Below are 21,672 nucleotides of genomic sequence, written 5' to 3'. Positions count from 1 at the left end.
ACTTCCCCTCTTCTTTTTTACAAGAACCCAAATGCTTATAGCCATAATGTTCTAGTCTGCATAGCATATTATCACATTATGGAAGACCTACCAATCCCATCCAGCACTGCGCTCCTCCCTCCCCGGCGCTTCTATCTTCTTCCCTGTTTGGAGTCTCCCTCCGCTTGATTGGCCTGGGACCTGATATAGTATATCAGGATAAGTAATAACTTCTGCGGATGTACAGTTACTTCATCTCGACATGCCAGGTCTGTGCCCTGAGCTTCGCATGGGCGGCTCAGTATACAGGGAAAAAATGGGTGACAACAAGAAGATTTTATAGCAGCATAGATTTAGTTCCTTATGCACACAAGTCCAGGTGTGTTTGAAGCTTATTTCTAAACACAGTTGGAAGCATGTAATGCTTTGCTATGGCTGAATGCACATCTAGACCATTAGCTGTGTCTAGGTGCATTCAGCCTAGCTGCATTTACACAAGCAAGAATGTCCTGCAACCTAGGACCATTTAGCCTGTTTTACACACCTAAACAACTAAATACAGGAAAAAGTGATTTGGGTAGCATACACGTTGTTTATACTTTGCAGATAACTTCTCTTGTGTTTAAAGGAGAACTATGGGGTTAAGGCTTTTCCCCATAGTTCTCCTCAGGGTAACGGGAGGACACAAACTAGCGCCCTCCCGTCACCCTAAGCTCAGTATACCTCGCGATATACTGAGCCGCTGTAGCGGATCCCGACAATGATGTCTGGATCCGCCCAGCTGTACCCGCTCCCTCCCCCGTCCGATCCGCCAGTCAGCGCTGGCGGATCATGGAGGGGGGAAGTCAGCCCCTCCCCTGTCACGGCAGAGAGCAGTGACAGGATCGAGAGGTGAGCGAACTCCGGTATGTGTTCGCTCACTTCTCGATCTACTGAGCCGACTTGTGACAGTCTCATTGTCACAGGTTGGCTAGAACTATGAGGTGAGTGAAAAGCACTCATCTCATAGTTCTCCTTTAACACAGGTGGCCCGTGTGCATGAGGCCTCACACAGTCTCTTCAGTCATAGAAATCCTGCACAATTTTTTTCTTTTTACAACTTTCACTTTAAGGGGACATCAACACTACACCTATCATTCACAATATACTCGTGCAGAGAGTGGTGCTGACCTCATACCATCAGTGCCTATCTCTGCATCAAAAAGGACCACCAAGAGGAGGAATGCCCTGTGGAACCACGTGACTGGTCTCAAGGCTTCGGAAAACATAAGTATTAAAAAAGGCACAAAAACACACTGGGAGACCTTTACGGGAGTCTGGGGAGGAAATGTGGAGCTCGAAGTTTGGTTTTAATCCAGGTCAGTAACTCACTAGGCAGTAAAATCTGAATCAGTATCACAGCATCTGTGTCAAAACTGTTTAAAAACAAGCCAACAATGGCAGCTCCCATTTCTCTATCCTCACAAATTCACTTTAAACATGAGCAGTAATATAAGGTACAATGTCTTAAAACATGGGTCACATTGGGTAGAAAAAAAAGATCTTTGCTTTGAGCACATACAGTGCCTGGCCAAAAAAAAAAGAACCGCCCGGATTTCGGGCAATGTTATGATCTGGGGTTGCTTTAGTTGGTCAGGTCTAGGTTCAGGAACATTATGTCCCCAAAAACATGAGGTCAGCTGCCTACCTGAATATTCTGAATGACCAGGTTTTTCCATTAATGGATTTTCTTCTTCCCTAATGGCATGGGCATTTTCCAAGATGACAATGCTCGTATTCATCAGGCTCAAATTGTGAAAGAGAGATTCAGCGAACATGAGACATCATTTTCACACATGGATTGACCACCACAGAGTCCAGAGGTCCGACTCTCCCATCATCACTACAAGATCTGGAAAATTAAGGCAACTCTGGACGGAAATAAATGTTGTGACATTGCACAAGCTTATCAAAACAATAATCAAAGCTAAAGGCAGTCCCACAAAACATTAGAGTGTGACTTTTTTTGGGCCAAGCAGTGTATTTTAAAAACGTGTTCTTTATTGCATTGCCATAAAATGTGTAATTAGTTCTAATTAAAAATTCCCTCTCGCTTTCAACACTCATTGTGTGAGTCTCTTCATTGAGCAAAATAAGTGCACAGTAGCACTGTAGCATTTTTTATGCTATAGTGTTTTATAGCACTGTATTCTGCTTTGTTATTTGGAAGATGACTGTATAGGCTGTGCAGTGTCCAAGGTGTAATTAAGCTACTAAATTAAACAACGCAGATTAAAAATCTGTAACATAGCATTGAATTTTGTGGAGGATGTAATGTACAGTAGCCTGCAGGCATCATGTGTATATTACCCTCTTGCTCATGATAGGTGTAGCAGTAGAACAGCTCTTGATAGTAGGGGGGTTCTGGTTTCCATGGCAATTCAATCAACATCCTTTGTGCGAGTGAAAATGAGTGCTAGTCCTCTGCACTCTCAGACATCTTTATGTGTGTGATGTCACCTCTGCCGAGAAATAAATTCACATTTAACTTTCACTGTAACCATTGGACCATGAAGTGATGATGTCTAGACTAAAGCTAATGTAAAATAGCAAAACCATTATTTTTGGCTTTATTACTTTATGCCAGGGAAAAAAAAAAGCTTTGCTCTCATTTTGCTTGCAACTGGTTAATAAGCTGGAAGGAGCTGCCTGTGCATTCAATATTTAAAGCAGCCTTCCTTATTAGGGGTCTAATGTGTCTAAAATTACAATGTGGAACGCGTGATTAGTATTGTCTACAGCCATCGGTAATATTTCAAAATCTTCAAAAATATTCTCCGTTATGTGTAGAAATTACACATTATTCTGGCTAACTGTACTTGTTTCTGCATCTAAGAATTTAAATTGCTATTTAAATTGCAATTTTAGTTTTCTTTCTCTTCCTGCATAAGTCTATAAACTACATAAAACCCAATGATACTACACTGCAAACTGTTGTTTTAAAGAATTTGCAATCCAGTAACCATACCTAATGAGGGTGTATTAAATGCACATTACATTGTCAAGAATAAGACAAAGCAAGCCACATGTAAATGTTTGAATTTGCAGATTTTGTAATTATGTTTTAATGTGCTTCTGTTGTGTGTAAAAATTGTGTGTTTGGCAGCAACTGGAACTATTTCTATACAGGATTTATATAGCGCCAACAGTTTGCGCATTGCTCTAAAAACTATGCGTCAGATTTCTGCCCCTTCATTCAACTTTATTGCAATGGTAAAGGATTGGGACCTGCTTTGCAGGTAACATTCAGGTACATATCCTGTGTGATAATAAGTGTCTGGCACATTATAAAAATGTCACAATAATCGCAAGCAATGCTAATAATTGAACACGCCAGTAGCTTTTATCATGCCGTCTCTTTAATAGACTTGGGTAAAGTCACCAATAATGCTTAAGGGATTCTTTATTAAATTATCTTTCAAAATAACTGCCTTCGTTGTGCCACATCACACCAAAACAGTTATAAATTTGCGCTAGAAAATGACAGCTGAAAAACAAAAGAATAAATCTGTCAGAATGGAATTAAGTCATATTACCCTTTTTGATATACCGTTGTTTCACAGTACCCTATGGGGACCTGTTTGCAAAAGGCCACGATCAATATTTTGCTGTTTTAATAGAAAATATACATTCCAGCCACTCTGTTTCTAGAGCTGATGTATAAGGGTACTCCTTTTCACCATATTTCAACAAAATAGTTTCAAATATTATGGTGCTATCTATTTAGTAGTTTTGGTTAGTTTTATACAGACTTTCAGCCTGAGTTTCCTCCAGTAAAGTATAGCATTGGCCAGAGGCTGCTGAAGGAGCTTTTGTTAAGGTGGTGTCCATGTATTTTGTTTTTACCACATTTTGACAGAATTAATGGACCTATCTGATTTTGCCTTTTTTTTTCTTATAGATACACTATACTTCTCATTGCCATCTTGCATTTCCTTTCAAGCTTTTTGAGCACGAAATTTAGCAGTGAGATAAGTCCACTGTAGGTGGATTGCGGCTTTACTGTTCATGTTCCCTGAGTGAGCCTAGCATGAACATAAACATACATAGCATACCCTCCTAAGTTCAGGAAACAACACACAACTGCTCATAGACTTAGTTGCTAAGAAAATGTCTCATATTTGCCTTGGCAGCACCCAAGTCTGGAGGGCCTACTACCTGAAGTCCTTTGCCTAAATTCTGATCCACAAACCTCCAGCATCCCCTTTCTGTTGTTACGTACGTGCTTTCTTTGCAGTCTGAGATGCTAAGGAGCATGTCAGAGCTTCAGTGTGGAATTGTGGGCATATGCAGTCCAGGTTTGGAAGCTACTCAAGCATATGTAATATGTTTTCTTGACACCGTACAGACAATTTTTGTGCTTTTATGTTAGTTTATTTGCATTACAAGTTTACTTTGTGCATATTATTGAAATTCTCAGTATCGAAAAAGGCAGAAAAAGTGGAGGCTAAAACTCTCATCATCATGATAGACATCCAATGTATCTAAATCTGCACTCAACAGCCAGGACTTTAATGTAGAAAAGTTTATTCCCAGGAATAAACTTTGTTCACCAAAAAGGCTTAGGGGTCTATTCACTAAGCTGCCGTAGGCAGCCGAGTGAATGACCGACCTAAAGCGAAGTGAGACGAACGCTGTTCGGCTATTCACTTCAGGCTGGTACAGCTGAGAGGCTGTCTGGAGATCAGTGTCCCTGGTTAGCTGGTAACCAGGGACGCTGATCTCTCTGCAAGTGGCCGGCTCTCTGCAAGATCACGGCTGGCTCTGCCCAGCTGTCAGAAGTAGGCTGTCGGCCTGCTTTCAGCGCGGCTCAGCCGAGACATATGCGTTCGGCTCGACTGAGCCACTCGGCCAAGTTCGGGAGCTGTACGGACTATTGTGAATAGCCCGTACAGCAGCCCTTCGGTTCTACTGAACCGAAGGGGTCCTGGGGCCGAAGTTAGCCGAAAGATCAGCCAAAGCTACGGCTAGATCCTTCGGCTGCTTCGTGAATAGACTCCTTAATCATAGTCTCTATGATTAAGCCCTTTTGGCGAAACATGTCAGAGCCTGTGGATCTTGTCATGCTTGTAACATTGTAAATTCCTGGGAATAAACGTTTTTACATTGAGGTCCTGGCTGTTGAGTACGGCTTTACATACATTGGATTACTAGTGACGGCCATGGTGTGCCTCTGTCAGCCAGCACCTGGCCTTTTGGTTGGGACTGAAGAGTTTGGGCATTCGAATGTGAGCGGTATTCTTTTCACAAACTTTTCTGATAGACATGTTTTTTTACCTAAATATTGTAATCTTTTACAATATGTGTATTTGGGGGAAAAGACATCTTAGAGGTGACTTAATTGTTTTTTTATATTTTAAGGCCAGTGTAATAATTTTGTCAATTTAACTTTTTATCCCAAGAATTATATAAAGCCCAGTGGGGCATCATATAGAAAGAAAAAATCCATAGTTTAGGATGGGGTTCTACTGTATACAGCAAGGTTGGTTAAGCTGTGGAATGTTTTGCTATATGAGATAGTCCTACAGATATGGCTGACATATGGTCCCATAATGTGTAACTTAGAGTCTCTAGTGTGATGTTTTTTACTGTTAGTACATGCTTGACTCAATGAATGAACAGTGGGTCAAATACCATGTTATATACAGTGTACACGGTTTCTATAATGTTTTGGCTTTTGTACTTTTTTTTTATTATTCTTTTGATTTTGGATATCATTTGTTATAAGTAATATAGTAGATATGTACTTAGCACCCAATAATATCTGAAGCTATTGAAGTATGAAATATTTTATAATGCTGTGAAGGCAGTTTATTGTTTGTAAATCTTTTAAAAATTATCCCCTCACAAAATCTGTTCTTTATTTTAATTGTCTGTCACTTCCCTACTAAGGCGAAAATATATTTGTGTCAAAATCTTCTGCCAGTCTTTACAGGGGCTGTTTAAGCAGCTGTCATTTCAGAGGTATTTATTTAATCATAATTATGTATCTAAGGATGTCACCTTCGCCAACTGTGCAGTCGTGCCTGGTAAGAAGGAATAATTCCTATAAAGAAATGAAATTTAAATTAACGTTGAAGACTGTAATTACAGTACCCTCGTAGTCTCTTAATATGAAAAATTGGTAACACCTCTTGGGAGATCTTTGTGTAACATTTGCGCGACATGAGTTGTTAATTTAGTAGCAAATCTCTACAAATCCTTCAGGATAATAACTTTTGCTTAAAATGGATATTTTTTTTTTGCTGAGCCATTGGATACAGTATGAAGGAAAAATAAAGCTAAAAGCTTATGTTCTCATTCAATAACACACATTTCCTAAAGAAAACTCCTCACACAAGCATAAAGTGGCATTCTTGCTTTGTTAGGGCTAAAGGCAAAAATGAGCTTTGGAGACTAATAGTGCACTCATAGAAGATCCAGAACCTTGAAACAATTTGGTTGACATGCTGTTGTCCTCTGCATTCAACAGAGGGGAGGCACACACTGTGCACTTCTGAGTTTATGGTGACATCACTCACCATCAGTCAGACATTTCATTTGTGCTCCTCATTTTAGAATCAAAGAAAAGAGCATGAAATGGCATTTAGCAAAGATTGGTCTTGTGGTAAGCACTCTTCCTTGAGTTTAAATATACATGTAAGTCCCACATGCCACCATCTTATCTATGGCATTTAGCAAAGATTGGTCTTGTGGTAAGCACTGCTTCCTTGAGTTTAAATATACATGTAAGTCCCACATGCCACCATGTTACCTATGGCCACAAAAGGACGTTGAACCATAAATGTAAACTCTTAATTCAGTTCTTGAACATACAGAGACGTATGTTCAAGAACTGAATTAAGAGTTTACATTTATGCCAAAACCCAAGTCCCTGCTTGCATGCTTTTTCTAAATAAAGTAAAACTGGGTTGTGGATGAGCACAAGATCCAGTTGCATTTTCAGTACATCTTGTTGAGTTTACATGATACAACTGCATACTTGCTAGTATATAAACAAAAAAAAAACTGTACGTTACAGTAAAGATAAAAATTTGCCGCTTACTGTGAATAGTAGATACATCTAATTGTGTGCAGGTTTCATTTGTTGTAATCCTAACCCTAACCATGATCCTTGTATGCCAGAGAACTCTGATATTGCAAGTAGCAGCCAGTTCCTGTGATCATCAGCTCTGGCCTGCCTCACATGCCCTCTTTATTTTACTATTGGCCTGCAAGTGTGATGAACAGCATCATTAACCAGAAATAAGGCAAGCCAAAACCACAAGAGCTGGTTGCTATTTGCATATTAGAAGGTCCTCTGTTTTCAGATCTCCTACAAAACCTAACCTGTAGACCAGGGCTCAAAATTTCCACTCGCCCCCTCGCAATTGGCGAGTGGAAATTCATCTGGGGAGGGGGAGCCGCCGGCAGGACCAGCGGGGGTGAAACTACCGCCACTTCTGTAGCGGCGATCGAGTGCTTCACTTGTCTTCTGTGGCCGGAGTGAAGGGAAGACAGCTGCACTGATTTTTCTTCTCCTAGGCTGCTGCAGCTACAAAGCAGCAGAGGAGGAGAAGAATCAGTTCGTCGGCCTTCCCTTCACTCCGACTGTAAGTCCTGTTCTTTCTGCCTTACACTGCTGACCTCTGTGCATTAAATTACTGACCTCTCTACTGTGCGTTAAATTACTGACCTCTCTACTGTGCGTTAAATTACTGACTTCTACTGTGCGTTAAATTACTGACTTCTGTACTGTGCGTTAAATTACTGACATCTGTACTGCTGACCTCTGTACTTTGTGTCACACCGCTGACTTGGCGGAGTTAAGGCCGGGGCAGGGTAGGGGTTAGGTGGGGCAACTGGTGGCGAGTAACTCTTAAGGCCTGGCTAGTAGCTCAGTGCCTGAAATATTGAGCCCTGCTATAGACACCTGGACATGCATCCAGTTCCTCCTATGTCCACAGGAACTGGTTGCTATTTGCATATTAAAGGTCCTCTGTTTTCAGGTGTCCTACAGAACCTAACCTATAGACACCTGGACATGCACCCTGTTCCTCCAATGTCCACTGGAGCTGAATGCTATTTGCATATTAGAAGGCCCTCTGTTTTCAGACACCTGGACATGTGTACTGTTTAATATATGTGGTCGTTTGTTTAGGTAATTTCCTCCTTTGTTTCACTTCCAAATCTCTTAAAAATCTGTCCATATTTGGCTAAAACCAAGGTATGGTATGAAAAATTAGACCTCTCTTCCCAAATAGAAAAAAAAAAGAAAGATATAAAGCTTGAATGACTATATTGTATTTGGCGGCTGTATCTTTAGGTATTGGTTACTGTGCCATTTCCTGGCATTTAATTGTGTTTATGCTCTACTGATAAGTATGAACACATTTCCATAATAACTAGCTGTTGATCAAACATTTATCGCTGCCAGCAAAACATTTTCAGCAAATTAGATCTCTTTCGCCAACTGGATGCCATGATTAATATTTCTGTCATGGAGTGACATGATGCATCACATTTCTCATCGAGCTGTAAACAGATTTTTGTTATTGTTTTTTGTTATGCCTCATTTATTAATTGCATGTATATTTTAAGACGTGACTAGGGATTGTGTGTAGAAATAGTATGTGCTTTGTTTAAAGGCCTTTTCTCATAAAGATGCAAATTTTGGTGCTCGATTTATTTCTCTACAGAGTTTTCAAAACTTAGGAGAATTGCCAAGTTGTACTTTTAGTGGGCTTTTAGAAGTTTAACAGGGCTACAATGCACATACATTAGCCCTGCTGCAGGACAGCTTACCCAAATGTGTGGAAATTCCTGACCTGTCCACTACAAGTACACTTATTCTTTTAATACGATGTACACACACAGTATATCACATTCTGTAGCCATCATCCTTGCTAAACAATTTTAGGACCAGACAACTGGTTTTTGTGGTGTTTTCCAAAAGCAAACATTTCCTCCTCTGCAGTACATGGGAAAGTGAGGTTTTTTTTAAAAAGGGGTTTTGATATCTGTGAACCAGTGGTACAGCTAAACTCCTTTGGATCTTTGTGCAAAATTGGAAGCAGTGGCCTGCAGCATTTAATTTTCATTTATTAATAGTGGTAACCCATAATGCTATATAGGAAACCTAAATTGGAAAATTTTCCAGACCATAAATAAGACAGAGCTTGCACTGTCTTTGGGCTTTCTAAGTGGTAACACATACCTTTGTTATCCCAAAATGGGATATATTGCAGATCACCCTAAGCCATTAAGTTTTTAAGGACTACAGAACATTCCCCACCCTTTGTCATCTCCATTTTAAACTAGATAATGGGGGGAGGGCGAAAAAATGAAATTACATAAATTAAATGGTGATAAACTAAACATGGATACAAATAATACAGACTGAAGTAACAGAGGGGTAAATAGTGGGCTCACTCCAGTCTACACAGCTAACATATAAATAATGGAGAAGACGTGGAAACCTTATGGCTAGATCTAGATATGACGGATACTAGCCGCAAACTTATTGTAGGTATCTGCTATAAACCTCCAAATATAGGGGAGGAGGCGGAAGCAAATGTACACTCCCAAATAGAAATAGCTAGGAGGGAGGGCAATGTAGTCGTGATGGGCGACTTCAATTACCCGGACATCAATTGGGCTAATGGCACCTCAGGTTCTACAAAGTCGGGCCGTTTTATGAACATGCTGCGAGACAATTTCATGGAACAGATGGTGGAGGTTCCAACTAGGAGAAATGCCATCCTAGATTTAATCGTCACTAATAATGCAGAGTTAATTGAGAATATTGTAATTGGGGAGACACGGGGTAATAGTGATCACAATGTGATTACTTTCAGTATTGAATACAGGAAAGGGAAGTGGGCTGGACGGACAAGAACCCTAAATTTCAGAAGGGCCAACTTTGATAAGCTGCGCCACCTAGTGGGGGACATAAAATGGCAAAGACTTAAACTACTTAATGCAGATAAAGCATTGGGACCGGATAATCTACACCCCAAGGTACTTAAGGAACTAAGCGAGGTTATAACAAAACCGTTACTCCTCATTTTTAAGGACTCCTCAATGACTGGTAGAGTCCCAAGTGATTGGCGGAGGGCTACGGTAGTTCCAATATTCAAAAAGAGGGCAAGATGCCAACCGGGGAACTATAGACCGGTGAGTCTGACATCGGTAGTTTGTAAACTACTAGAGGGCATGATTAAGGACTATTTGGTAGAATTTGTTCAGGATAATGGTATAGTTAACGACAACCAGCATGGGTTCAGGAAAGACCTTCCTGCCAGACTAACTTGCTAACTTTTTAATTGGGGGTTAGTAGAGATCTAGATGGAGGGAGGCCGGTGGATGTGGTATATCTGGATTTCTCAAAGGCTTTTGATACGGTACCACATAAACGCTTACTACACAAGCTGAGATCTACGGGCATAGATTAAGTGGTGTGTACGTGGATAGAGAACTGGCTACTGGAACGCGTACAGAGAGTATCCATAAATGGCACCTTTTCAGACTGGGCTAGTGTCATGAGCGGTGTGCCTCAGGGCTCTGTGCTGGGTCCCATATTGTTCAACCTATTTATTAACGACATTGGGGAGGGTGTAAATAGTCATGTTTCAGTGTTTGCAGACGATACAAAAATAGGTAGGGTCTTGGAAACGGACCAAGACAGTATAACACTACAGGAGGACCTGGATAAAATAGGGGAATGGGCAAGTATATTGCAGATGAGGTTTAATGTTGATAAATGAAAATAAACAAATAGGCTATACAATCATGGGTATGCCGCTAGGGAAGTCAGAAATAGAAAAAGATTTGGGGGTCATGGTAGACCACAAACTGAATGGTAGCTTGCAGTGCCAGGCTGCTGTAAACAAAGCAAGTTGCGTCTTGTCCTGTATTAAGAAGGGGATGTATTGCAGAGACAAGTCTATAATGTTGCCACTTTATAGATCACTGGTTCGGCCTCACCTGGAGCACGCGGTCCAGTTTTGGTCACCAGTACTCAGAAAAGATGTCCTTGAGCTGGAGAGAGTCCAGCGGAGGGCAACCAAACTATTTAGGGGAATGGAGAACCTGAGCTATCACACAAGGCTACTAAATTTAAACATGTTCACGTTGGAAGTAAGGAGATTCAGGGGGGATATGATGTTCATGTACAAAATGTTCAATGGTGACAACAACATCAGCAACAAACTCTTTAAGATTAACCCCATTACAAAAACTAGAGGCCACCACCTAAAATTAGGGGGAAAAAAATTCCACCACAAGGGCGAAGGGGGTTCTTCACAGTAAGAGCAGTTAGGATCTGGAACTCACTGCCGCCGGCAGTCATTGCAGCTAAAAGTGTGGAATTGTTTAAAAAACTTTTGGACGATTTCCTGAGAAACCGTAATATAAAGGGGTACAAGTACTCCTAAGAAGGAGATGAAAAAGGGTTGGACTTGATGGACTTATGTCTTTATTCAACCTCAAATACTATGTAACTATATAAAATAGGCTGGAGGGTTCATATAGGTAACCTCTGTGAAGTTAATCGGGGCTGATGACATTGTTTGAGAAAAGACTGCATTGTGCAATGGACACAGGCCTAAAGCAGAACAATGACATTATAAACTTTGTAAATCTTGAACTACCCATTTTGTTGAATGAGAAATGTTCACATCTTATGTTTACAGCTATCAAATGTTTGCCTAAATGCAGCATTTCATTTATAATTTTCTCCTGCTAGTAGAAAGGAACATTTAACAATTTCTTGTAAAGCATAATGAGCAGATCAGAAACCAACAACGTATAAGAGACCAGGATAGGTATTACATGCTGTTCACAGGATTATTTCACTGATCTGCTCTGTAATATCAAAACAAACCAACCAGAGGATCAGAATGTGTCCAGTTTACCCAATACTGAACATTCAAATATTAATTAAAACAAATTCACTGAGCCATTGGTCCTGAGAACCTGCATGTACATTCGTTCTGTGCAAATTGAATTTGTGTATCTCAATGTGTCATAGTATTTAATTTATGTATAGTCTCTCTTTGTAATTATGAATTTATGTGCATTGTGTGGCACACCTACACACATTACTTGGTGGTGTTTAAATGTGCTAATTGCTTGCAGCGCTTTTGACACTAAGTACCTTGTATAGATGGTACTTTGTGTCAGACGTGTATATCACCAGACCAATACATGTTTTTGTATCATGCAGACGTCTGTCCGGCCGTTCACAAACGGCCATGGACGGAAGGTAGTTAAAATATGTTTCTATGATTCTATTATCTGTGTAGGCACACTGGTCGGGTTAGTAGTACTATGATGGGCGGGACTATTCTGCATACTGTTTTATTTAACTCATCTGTAACATCAGCACTGTTAGCCCATAAGAGCATCCCATTGGACAAAACGCCAGGCGATATTAAATTGTTTTTGGTCGTTTTATTTTTTGCTGGAATAAAAATAGAGAGATTCTGCACCATTGGAGTCTTCTCAGCTTTGTATTTTCGGGGGAATGCCTCTGCATATGCTGATGCTGTGTGATGAGATATTATGGTTCTCCTAAATCCATGATAACTTTGGTTTTGGCCTATTAAAATACATATATTCTGACTAATGTACATATTGACCTCTGTACTGTTGGGGGTCCTACATTTTGGTGAGTGACTACTTTTATCATCTGATGGTGGTTACCTTGCTTTTCCTACAGCCACGAGGGTGACATTGTGAGATCGGATACTTCACTTACCCTTTGTGCATATTGACCTCTCATGATTTGAGGTCATATTATATGGTGAGTTATTCACTGTGTTTCTTGGTGGTGGCCAAGTTGTGCTTTTAAGAAGTCACAAGAAAAATAATCTGCTGGCACAGCTCTTCTGCCCCTCCTTTTACCTCCCTACATAACATTTTATGTAACAGCTGGGGTAATGCAAAGGGGAATACTATTGAGTATCACTTGAGTGTCGGCTCTAAATCTGCTGGGGCTGCTGACATCAAATGCAAGATTGTGGCACCCAGCAACAGTCTCAGGGCTTTTGGATGTCCACACAATGGAGGCTTTTACAGGTAGATACATGCATGAAAATGTAAAAAAAGAAAATAATATTATAGGAGGATTTTTGTTGAAATAAACGGTCTGGCGTCCGGGTCTCTTCAAACGCAGAGTATTGATTTCCATTATTAAACAATCTGTTTATGGTGACTCAAGCATTAAATATGAAGCTAATTTATTGTATGATTGGACTTCCATCCCACTGTTGTTTACAAAGGATCATAGAAAGTAGGTGTTCCCTGTGTTATTCATACAGCAAACAGTCCATTGCCATTTGTCTTGAAAACCCCCTTTATCTTAGCACACATATTTTGAAAATGTTTCCATCTCATGTGGTGCTAAGCAGCACAGGTCTTAGGGCAGTGCCTTCATAGAAAGTAGTGTTTCTCAGTGTATGGTAATTAGTGTGTTAAGGTATTGTCACATGTTTTTCACATCTGCTGTCTGTGTATCCTAGATAACATAGTCTGTGTGCACCAGAGATTTATATTCTGGTTCTCTGTGTCATCATGAGCTGTAATTCCAGTCATTGATACCTGATACTGATATTGGTGAATGCCTGCATATTTCTAAAGATAATGGGAACTTGGATTACCATACTGCAAATCACACAGACATGCTGGTTGTGCTGGTGACACTTTTCATAAAACTACAGTGGATGAATTACAGGCCTCTCTAGCCTGCTTCTCGGTTGCAGTTGTTTTACTAGTCATCCTTTTTTTAGTACATTATAAATCCTTTCCTTTTACCTGCCCATAACGAGGCTGTTAATTCTGTTTTTAGTGTTTTTGTTGCATAGCTATTATTCTGTGTGTCAGACTTTCTGTAGCACTAATCTTGTAGATATGGAAAGCACACAGTAGGTTTAGAGGGAATACAGTCACTGATTCAGGCTTTTCCATTATCCTCAGTGATTAGTTAGGATAGTGGTATTAGAGGAAAAGCTTATGGTTAATTACACTGTCAAAATAATCAGTGTTACTAATGCACAATTTTTAACCCCTTGTTGCAAACCCATGAGTTTATTGAAATGTATAAGCATAAGCTGAAAGCAAGTACCCTTACTATCGGGCTTTGCACCTCCTCAAAGCTGGTATTAATACCCTAAATTCCGGGTGTGGAGGATAGGCATACCCCTGGCTCTGTCTCACTGACTTATGCAAAAAGTGACTTTGAGAAAGTCAACAGGGATGGGAACATAGAGGTTAGAAGTAAAGGTAACTGCCAGTAGCCTGTAGTTTTAACTACGTGCTAGCGTTTTCTTAGTTTAGATGTTTTAGCAAGCCTGCAGGATCATTTCAAAGTACACTAGTGGTAGATGGTTGAGTCCAATGAGATTTGAAAATTACAGTCACATGGTTAAAATAGAGATCCTTATCATTGTGGTAAAACTTTTTGAATTGAGCTTATTGCATGTTGAACATGGGGGGAGATGAAATTGTGACATCAAGAAATGGTTTTGTAGCAGATTGTTGCTTGTGTGCAACAAACCATATGGACTTTGTTTTAAAAAAATTCTCAGAAATTATTTGTCCCAGTTAACTGCAGGTACATTTATACTGTGCAAGTTATCCAGCTGTTGTGAGAATGGGAATAAAAGTTTTTATTGTAATTTCTCTTCTGGTTGAATGTTCTTCAATAGGTTCATTCATATGTAACAGATTTAATGAAAAAATACCACATTAGGGCCTGATAAATGGAGCTGAGGATCATAGGAAATAAATACGTTAGTAACAAGATACAATTCCAAATGCAAAAACATATCTATGGTTATCCCCATAGTATCAGTGGTTACATTAATATTCTGATTCCCTCCAGTGGGCTCTTGAATTGTAACATTGTATCTCCTCAATAGAGGAGGTTTTATTCTGCAGTTCCAGGATATTAGTTTGACATTGTCCCAGAAAACATATCTCCCTATACAGTATAAATGATTAATAGTTGTATCTAAATAATTCTACACCCTAAAAATTGCAAGACTCCTATTTGAGATCTTGACCCACTGATTGAATGTTTTTCAGTAGGTAAAGTCATACAGAACAAAGTGAATGGAGAACATAGCCCATCATAGCCACTAGGTGGAGCCGATGCTCATAGGAAATGAATGCATGTTGATTAGCTAATCATAATAATGCTTTGAATATACTGCCTACTATTAATTTGATTCTTCATTACAGTGGTTCCCAAATGTTTTTCATTTGCATACCCTGTGGCAGCCTGTTTTCATAAATTGTGCTCATCAATGGTGGTGGGCCAGGGGGTGGAGTTGGGGGTGAGCCCTTTGAGTGTGCTGCACTGAATAGTGGGTGTGGCCAAATTGAAAACAGTGGGAGGAGCTTAAAGAGATATGATTAAATAAAATCGGACGCTACTCTGCTCTGGGTCAAGAGTGCATAACACACAAAGTGTAGTGGTCAGGAGTGCGTAAAGCAAATAGAACCAGGGCCAAGAGTAAGTAACGGACAGAGTGCAGAAGTTAGGAGTGCATAACACACAGATTGCAGATGTCAGGAGTAAGTAATACACAGATAGCAGAAGTGAAAAGTAAGTAAAGCAAAAACTGGGTTGTCTGTAATTTCCACAAACATTGCTTGCGGTATATACAGTATATACATTATACAATATATTAATTATAGAATAATAAAAACAAGATTGCAAGTTTATGGCTTGATTGTAATTATCTCTTTGTTGTGCCCAAATGATCCTGACCTCTCCATTGTTTTATCATCTAACATTGTTACATTTTCAAACCATACATGTTAGCCATGTGTACAGTTAACATATTTTATTCCTATTACATTACCCATATATTCTTTTGACACACTTCTTTAGCACTTTGTGTGGTTTTAATTAAATGTTATGTCTATCTAATTTGCTAATCTGCCAATATAATAATAGTTTTTTTCAGACATATTCAGGCTTGAGCATTTTTGTTTTCGCCAATGGAAAGCTTGTACTAGAAGATGATTGTTTAGCTTTGAAAAACATTCATTTTCAGGCACTTCCAATGAAGTCTAATGGCCCCAAAATGCCCCATTCTGCTTTAAACATAGCTCATATACCCTTTTGAACTTCAGGCCTCAAGCTACAGATGCTTGAGTATTTGTATGTGAACAGGCACAATTTAATAGGGTGAGATTTTGGTTCTTGAGTGTTTTGGAACTTTGAACTACAACATACAAATATGCTCAGGCGTAAGCAAGGCTAACTGTTATCCTGAGATTTTAAAGGAATGCTTAACCTCACCCTCACCTTATGACAGGAGTGAGCATATACTGGTTGCCAGGTGGCCGTGGCAACTGGGGAAAAAAGACACTGGGATGTTCTGACCACTAAGTTCCCCCACTCAGACCTACTGGTGCAGTCTTTACAGGGCTAAATTCAGAACATGCAGCCTGGCGTTGGGGAAAGACTGCGGAACTGCCATTAGGCATCGGGGAACCCCCACCCACACCTGACAGACAATATTCTGCAAGTGGCTCATCCAAGCACATGTATAGGGCTTTAGGGGCAAAATTTAGCATGCACTGGATACAGCCTATTCTGCCACTGGACAGGCCACCCAGTAAAAAGCTGTGTTTTCTACACGTCTGAAATATGGGGTCTTAATTTTTTACTGTTGCTGAGGCCAAGGGGTGTACAGTGATGTAACTGATGTTCTAACCTGCAGTACAAGCACAACTAGAATCTAAATTGGTTTCTATGGGTAACCATATCAATGTAATTTTCGTTTATTTTTCCACTTGGAGCCACAAGTGGTATAGGACCCATCTGCACTGAGAAAAAGGAACAAAGGAAATGTCCATCATAAGCACTCACATTTTCTTTTCTCCTTTCCGCTTTAAAACTGCTGTAGTAAAATGACAGTTGGAACTCGGTTGACTGCTGTTGACGGTGCATACATCTTTCCTTCTTTCTACATACAGTATATGGACTATATTTGAGCCTTACATATTGGGTGACAACATAGAATTTTTTTTCTTATATGTGTATTTTTATTTTCACAGGAGCAGCCAAGGATTCATGCACATGAAACTGTCGAAAACCAAAGAAAAATACGTATTGGGTCAGAACAGTCCTCCTTTTGACAGTGTTCCAGAAGTCATCCATTTCTACACCACCCGGAAACTTCCAATAAAAGGAGCCGAACATTTATCACTCCTTTACCCTGTAGCAGTGCGGACCCTTTAGGATCCCCAGAGACTAAGCTACCCCCCTTCCTATGGACAGGGGACTGTGAAGAAGCATTGTTGCCTGTACAGCACAGCTGCACTATGAATCAGCAGGGTACTGCAGGGGGACCATTCAAGCACTGGCATTGTGAAACGTCAATTACAGGCACTCACAATATGTACGATGTTGCACTACGGCTTTCAAAAGGACACTACTTTTGGTTTCAAAAGAGCCTTTGGTAAAATGTAACATTATTTGGAGGGTTTTGTGCTCTTAGAAGAGTTCTTGAAAATGCAATGCTTATTTGGGAGAAATTTCAAATGGACAATGTAGGCCTTCAGTGTTTACTTGATTCAGTGCATAGAACATAGTTATGTTGTATAAAATCCATGTTCGGAGCTACATTGTTTGCTACATAATTGGCATTTGGAGGAAAGTTTCATGTTTTTGTATGTTCTCACTCTTTTTCCTTTGTGGCAGCAATGCCTGGGGTCATCGATGAACAAAATGTCATCATTGGCTGACAGCCTTATATAACGAAGTGTTGTGGCTGTCTGGAAAAGTTTTGGTCTTTCCAGAGAAACTGAAGTTTAGCAGTGTTAACAATTTGTGTAGAAGAGGGACATACAGTTTTAAGAGAGCTTAGCTCTAGTAAAGAGAGCTTAGCTCTAGTAAACCAAGGGCTGTAAGGAAACGTGATCTTACTATGGTTTTAAGACTGTTCATTTCTCCTTCAAGCAAGCAGTGCATCTTTCTTGATTAAAGGAAGCTTTCAGCAAGTCCGGGTTATGTCCTGTGGAGATTTCTGTCTTGATTGCTGTGTGTGGAGTATAGATGGCCTCAGTGCCATCACTCTTAAACACCAAGCTTCGGGATGCAATCCAAGCATATTTTTTTTTGTGGTACCTGTGAGAAGCCGCATAGAGCCTGCATGGAGGGGGCCCGGGCCTGCTCTGACAATATATCTAGTAATACGTGTCTGTTAGAGCAATAATATATCAGTTTCTCACTTCCTACATCCGTTACCATAAATTGTCTTGGCACTCTAGCGAGTTTTGGTTTAATTATTTATGAATAGGGTATGTAAATAAAGAAAATAGCAGTTTTAATATATAATTATATTTTTGACCCCCCCCCATTTTTGGTACAAAGAAAGAGTTGTTGTGCACCTTTTTACAGTCAGAGGCCTTAAAAGGCACCGTTGACCATGTTTTGCGTTTGTACAGTGTGACTGTTATTTAGCGGGTAAGAGTTACTCGAACGGTGTAGGTTAAAGTTTATAAAAACCAGGGTATTGTTATTTTTTAACCGTTTTGCTTGTGAAGCCTGTTTTTTTTGTTTGTTTTTTTTTTTCCTACCAGGATAGCAAAAACCACAGTATTAGGGGTTCCAGACTTCTCTCTAATAAAACTGATCTTCAGCATGTGTGTGCTTTGTGTACGTGAACATTATTGTGTCTGCCAAACAGTTGTCATCGGTTCATTGGATTTCTTTGTGCAATACAGTATCTGCTTTCGAAGTGATGTTTTTGTGTCTCTGACTTTTACTAGTAATTGGGAAGAAGTGATCAAGCCTGTGAGATCATCATAAGAAAATGGTTCCTAATTGATATCCGAAGCTGTGGTTTACTCATGTTTTAATGCAAAATCTATTCACTTATGCTTTTGGATTTGCACTTCATTACCCCTGAATTCTAATGCAAATTGGGTTCCGATTTGCAAAGAACTTTGCCTAAGAGGTCAGGCTTGAAAAAAATGTACGAGTGTCCTGATGTGAATGAGAGAAAATGAGAAATCCCTTTTCAGGGAAGCAGCCCTGTCTGACATCTGACATTTAATTACAAGCCTCTCCAGCAAGACACCCAAATTATACCACTTCAGTGATTTCTATAGACATAACTGACAGGGACCATACAGCGTTTTCCTACTTAAGCATCAAGGAAGGCAATCTTGAGGCTGGAACAACGGCTACATTTATTTATAAAGCCTATGCAGAGTCCTTGATGTGTTATCTGAGAACAATGGCACTCAGAATGCTAACTTATGGATTTGTGGCTAAGTGGAAGCCATATTTAATTTTACTATGCTTTTAGCATTACAAAATGTAATTCTCTAGGAAAAGGCTAAATACATAAAAATGCTTCTTGATTTTGGATGATTTACCAACATGAAGCCCCAGTACACCTATTTTACTACAGCAAAAAAGAGATCATAATGCATTACAGAATGTTAATACTCCATTACAGATTATAGATGGGCAGATATTTCACCAAGAGTCACGAACAGTGAGATATCTGTCTGTCTTCAGGAAACACAGCAACTGTCAGTGACTCAGCCATGGGGTCCTTTTCATTGAATTAAGTGTTTATAGACACCATGGGAGTTGATTCACTAAAGGCAAACAGACTGTTCACTTTGCAAGGGAATTTGCACTTTGCAGGGGAGGTTTCCCCTTAGCTTAGTGAATGATGCCCCTCACGGGCAGGGCCCTCCTTACCACCCTGCTTAAATTGTATTGTGATTGTAATGTCTTCCTTATACTGTAAAGTGCTGCACAAACTGTTGGTGCTATATAAATCCTGTATAATAATAATGTGCAAGCAAAAAAATGTTTTTTTTTTTAAAAATCCCCTTGCACATGATTGGGTATTCTTTGCAAAATGAAATTTCATCTCATTCACTAAACCTCCTTGCAAAGTGCATATTTCCTTGCAAAGTGAACAGCCTGGTTGCCTTTAATAAATGAACCCCTATATCTTTCAACCATGTGCTTTTGTTTGTTGTATGTAGGTGTGCAATAACAAGTGCTAATGGCACTTAGAAGAAGTCATTGTTGCTCAGAAATGAACCCTGTCCTGTTGCTATTATCCCTGTTTGTGCTGCAGCTCTATGTGACACTTCTATCAATCCGCCTGCATTAACTTGAATGGATGATGCAGTCTATAATAGATACAGGACACTTCTCAACACAATATATGCTTAAGAGTACACTAAGCTGTACTCACCTACATGATCTGATGCTCTGCGTTGGAGTCCTGATCAGCTTATAGCCACACTGTGGTGTGCCAGGGCTGTGGTAAATAAAATGACACTTGTTGGCCAGTGCTAAGGGCAAAAAGGTGAGGGAGGTAGAGAGAAAACAACAAGCCTTAAAGTTACCATAATTGTGATGATTTTTCCTTATTTTGCTTCCTTTTTCTAGTCACCTCCGGACATTTGTGGTAGTAGAAGAATGTGCAGGGAATTTTGAAATAGGAGAAAACACAAAACAGTCTCTCATTTCTCTTGTTTTGAATTATACAATTGAAAAGTAACTGTTCTGCAGTATTTCCAAAGTTGTCTCTTCAAAGGACTTGTAGATCCAATAATCCAATCCATACTGCTCTTTATTAAATCATCAGCTTTTCATCCATGCTTGAAAAAGAGCCTTAGGCTTTAACCTGCTACTGTCTGTCTGCACTTTTTTGAAGAGCTATACGGACTGAATCATTGGATTTACAGGTCCTTTGCGCAGAAGACTTTGGAAATGCTGCAGAATTGTAATGCCTAATTTATGCCATTAGGCTGTCGTTTTCATGCACAAGGCATTTAATACAAGAGTAGATTGGAGTGTGGTTCACTAAAAGATATATTTACTATGAAAAAGTACCAAAAGCACATTCAAGGATTAGTTTTTACTTAAGCAATCACTTGACACAAGATGGAACAGTGTGATGTCTGAAATATGGCCTTGGGTTTCACTGTGTCTTCTTGCTGCTGTGGCATTGCTTGGATGATATATGTGCATAGTCACATCAAATACCCTAATATGCAATAGGCCATGAGACCTTAGACAAATGGCTTGGTGAGGAACCACGCAAGACAAATATGAGAGCTGCCACTGTTGACTTGTTTTTTTGGTGCAGGATCAGAGGCATTAATGGCCTATAGCTTATAGCAATAGAGGAATTATATATTTTCCTAAATTTATGAAAGTACCTAGCTTTATTTTCACCCTATTAAAATAACATAATCTTTTAATTCTATTGGCTATATTCCTGAATGCCAGAGGCAAAGCAGAATGCAACAGATGTGGTTAAAATCCTGTCACATGTTGACCTCTGCAGACTGTTGAGTGTTAGCTTCAGCAGCTCCTCATAGACATTCTACTACAGCATCCAGATAGGAGGGTCAGAGACTGATGTACACTGTTTGTGGAATAGCTATAGAAAGTGTTTAGAAGTGGCTGATAATATTGAGGCCATACTCATGGGCACCTGTTACTGTGTCCTGCTGAATACTTGTACTTGGCTCCAGATATAATAGTTTGTAGGTAAAGGTGGTTTTGACAAGTGTTTATGTGTAGTATGCCAACTTTTAATACATATGCTATATATATATAATTTTTCTTTGTTGTGAAGCACTACATTTCTACAGGTATGCAAGGGTACACACCAA

At 39.7% G+C, this 21,672-nt stretch overlaps 1 protein-coding gene across 1 annotated transcript in view; it reads left to right on the top strand.

Annotated features, from left to right (window-relative positions):
• LOC108801834 (SH2 domain-containing adapter protein B-like) overlaps positions 1-17,559 on the top strand; it is a gene marked incomplete at its 5' end in the record, with an annotated part of 66,302 nt that extends 48,743 nt beyond the window's left edge. The window contains one exon of the mRNA XM_018573752.1: positions 17,071-17,559. Coding sequence (XP_018429254.1) covers positions 17,071-17,254 — 184 coding nt within the window. The remainder of the gene's footprint in view (positions 1-17,070) is intronic.
• Positions 17,560-21,672: the final 4,113 nt, after the last annotated feature.

This window comes from Nanorana parkeri, unplaced genomic scaffold (assembly GCF_000935625.1).
Source record: "Nanorana parkeri isolate BGI_ZX_2015 unplaced genomic scaffold, ASM93562v1 scaffold2520, whole genome shotgun sequence".
Lineage (NCBI taxonomy): Eukaryota > Metazoa > Chordata > Amphibia > Anura > Dicroglossidae > Nanorana > Nanorana parkeri.
The sequence above is the reverse complement of the archived record's forward strand: the minus strand, read 5'-3'. Positions and strand labels throughout refer to the sequence as shown.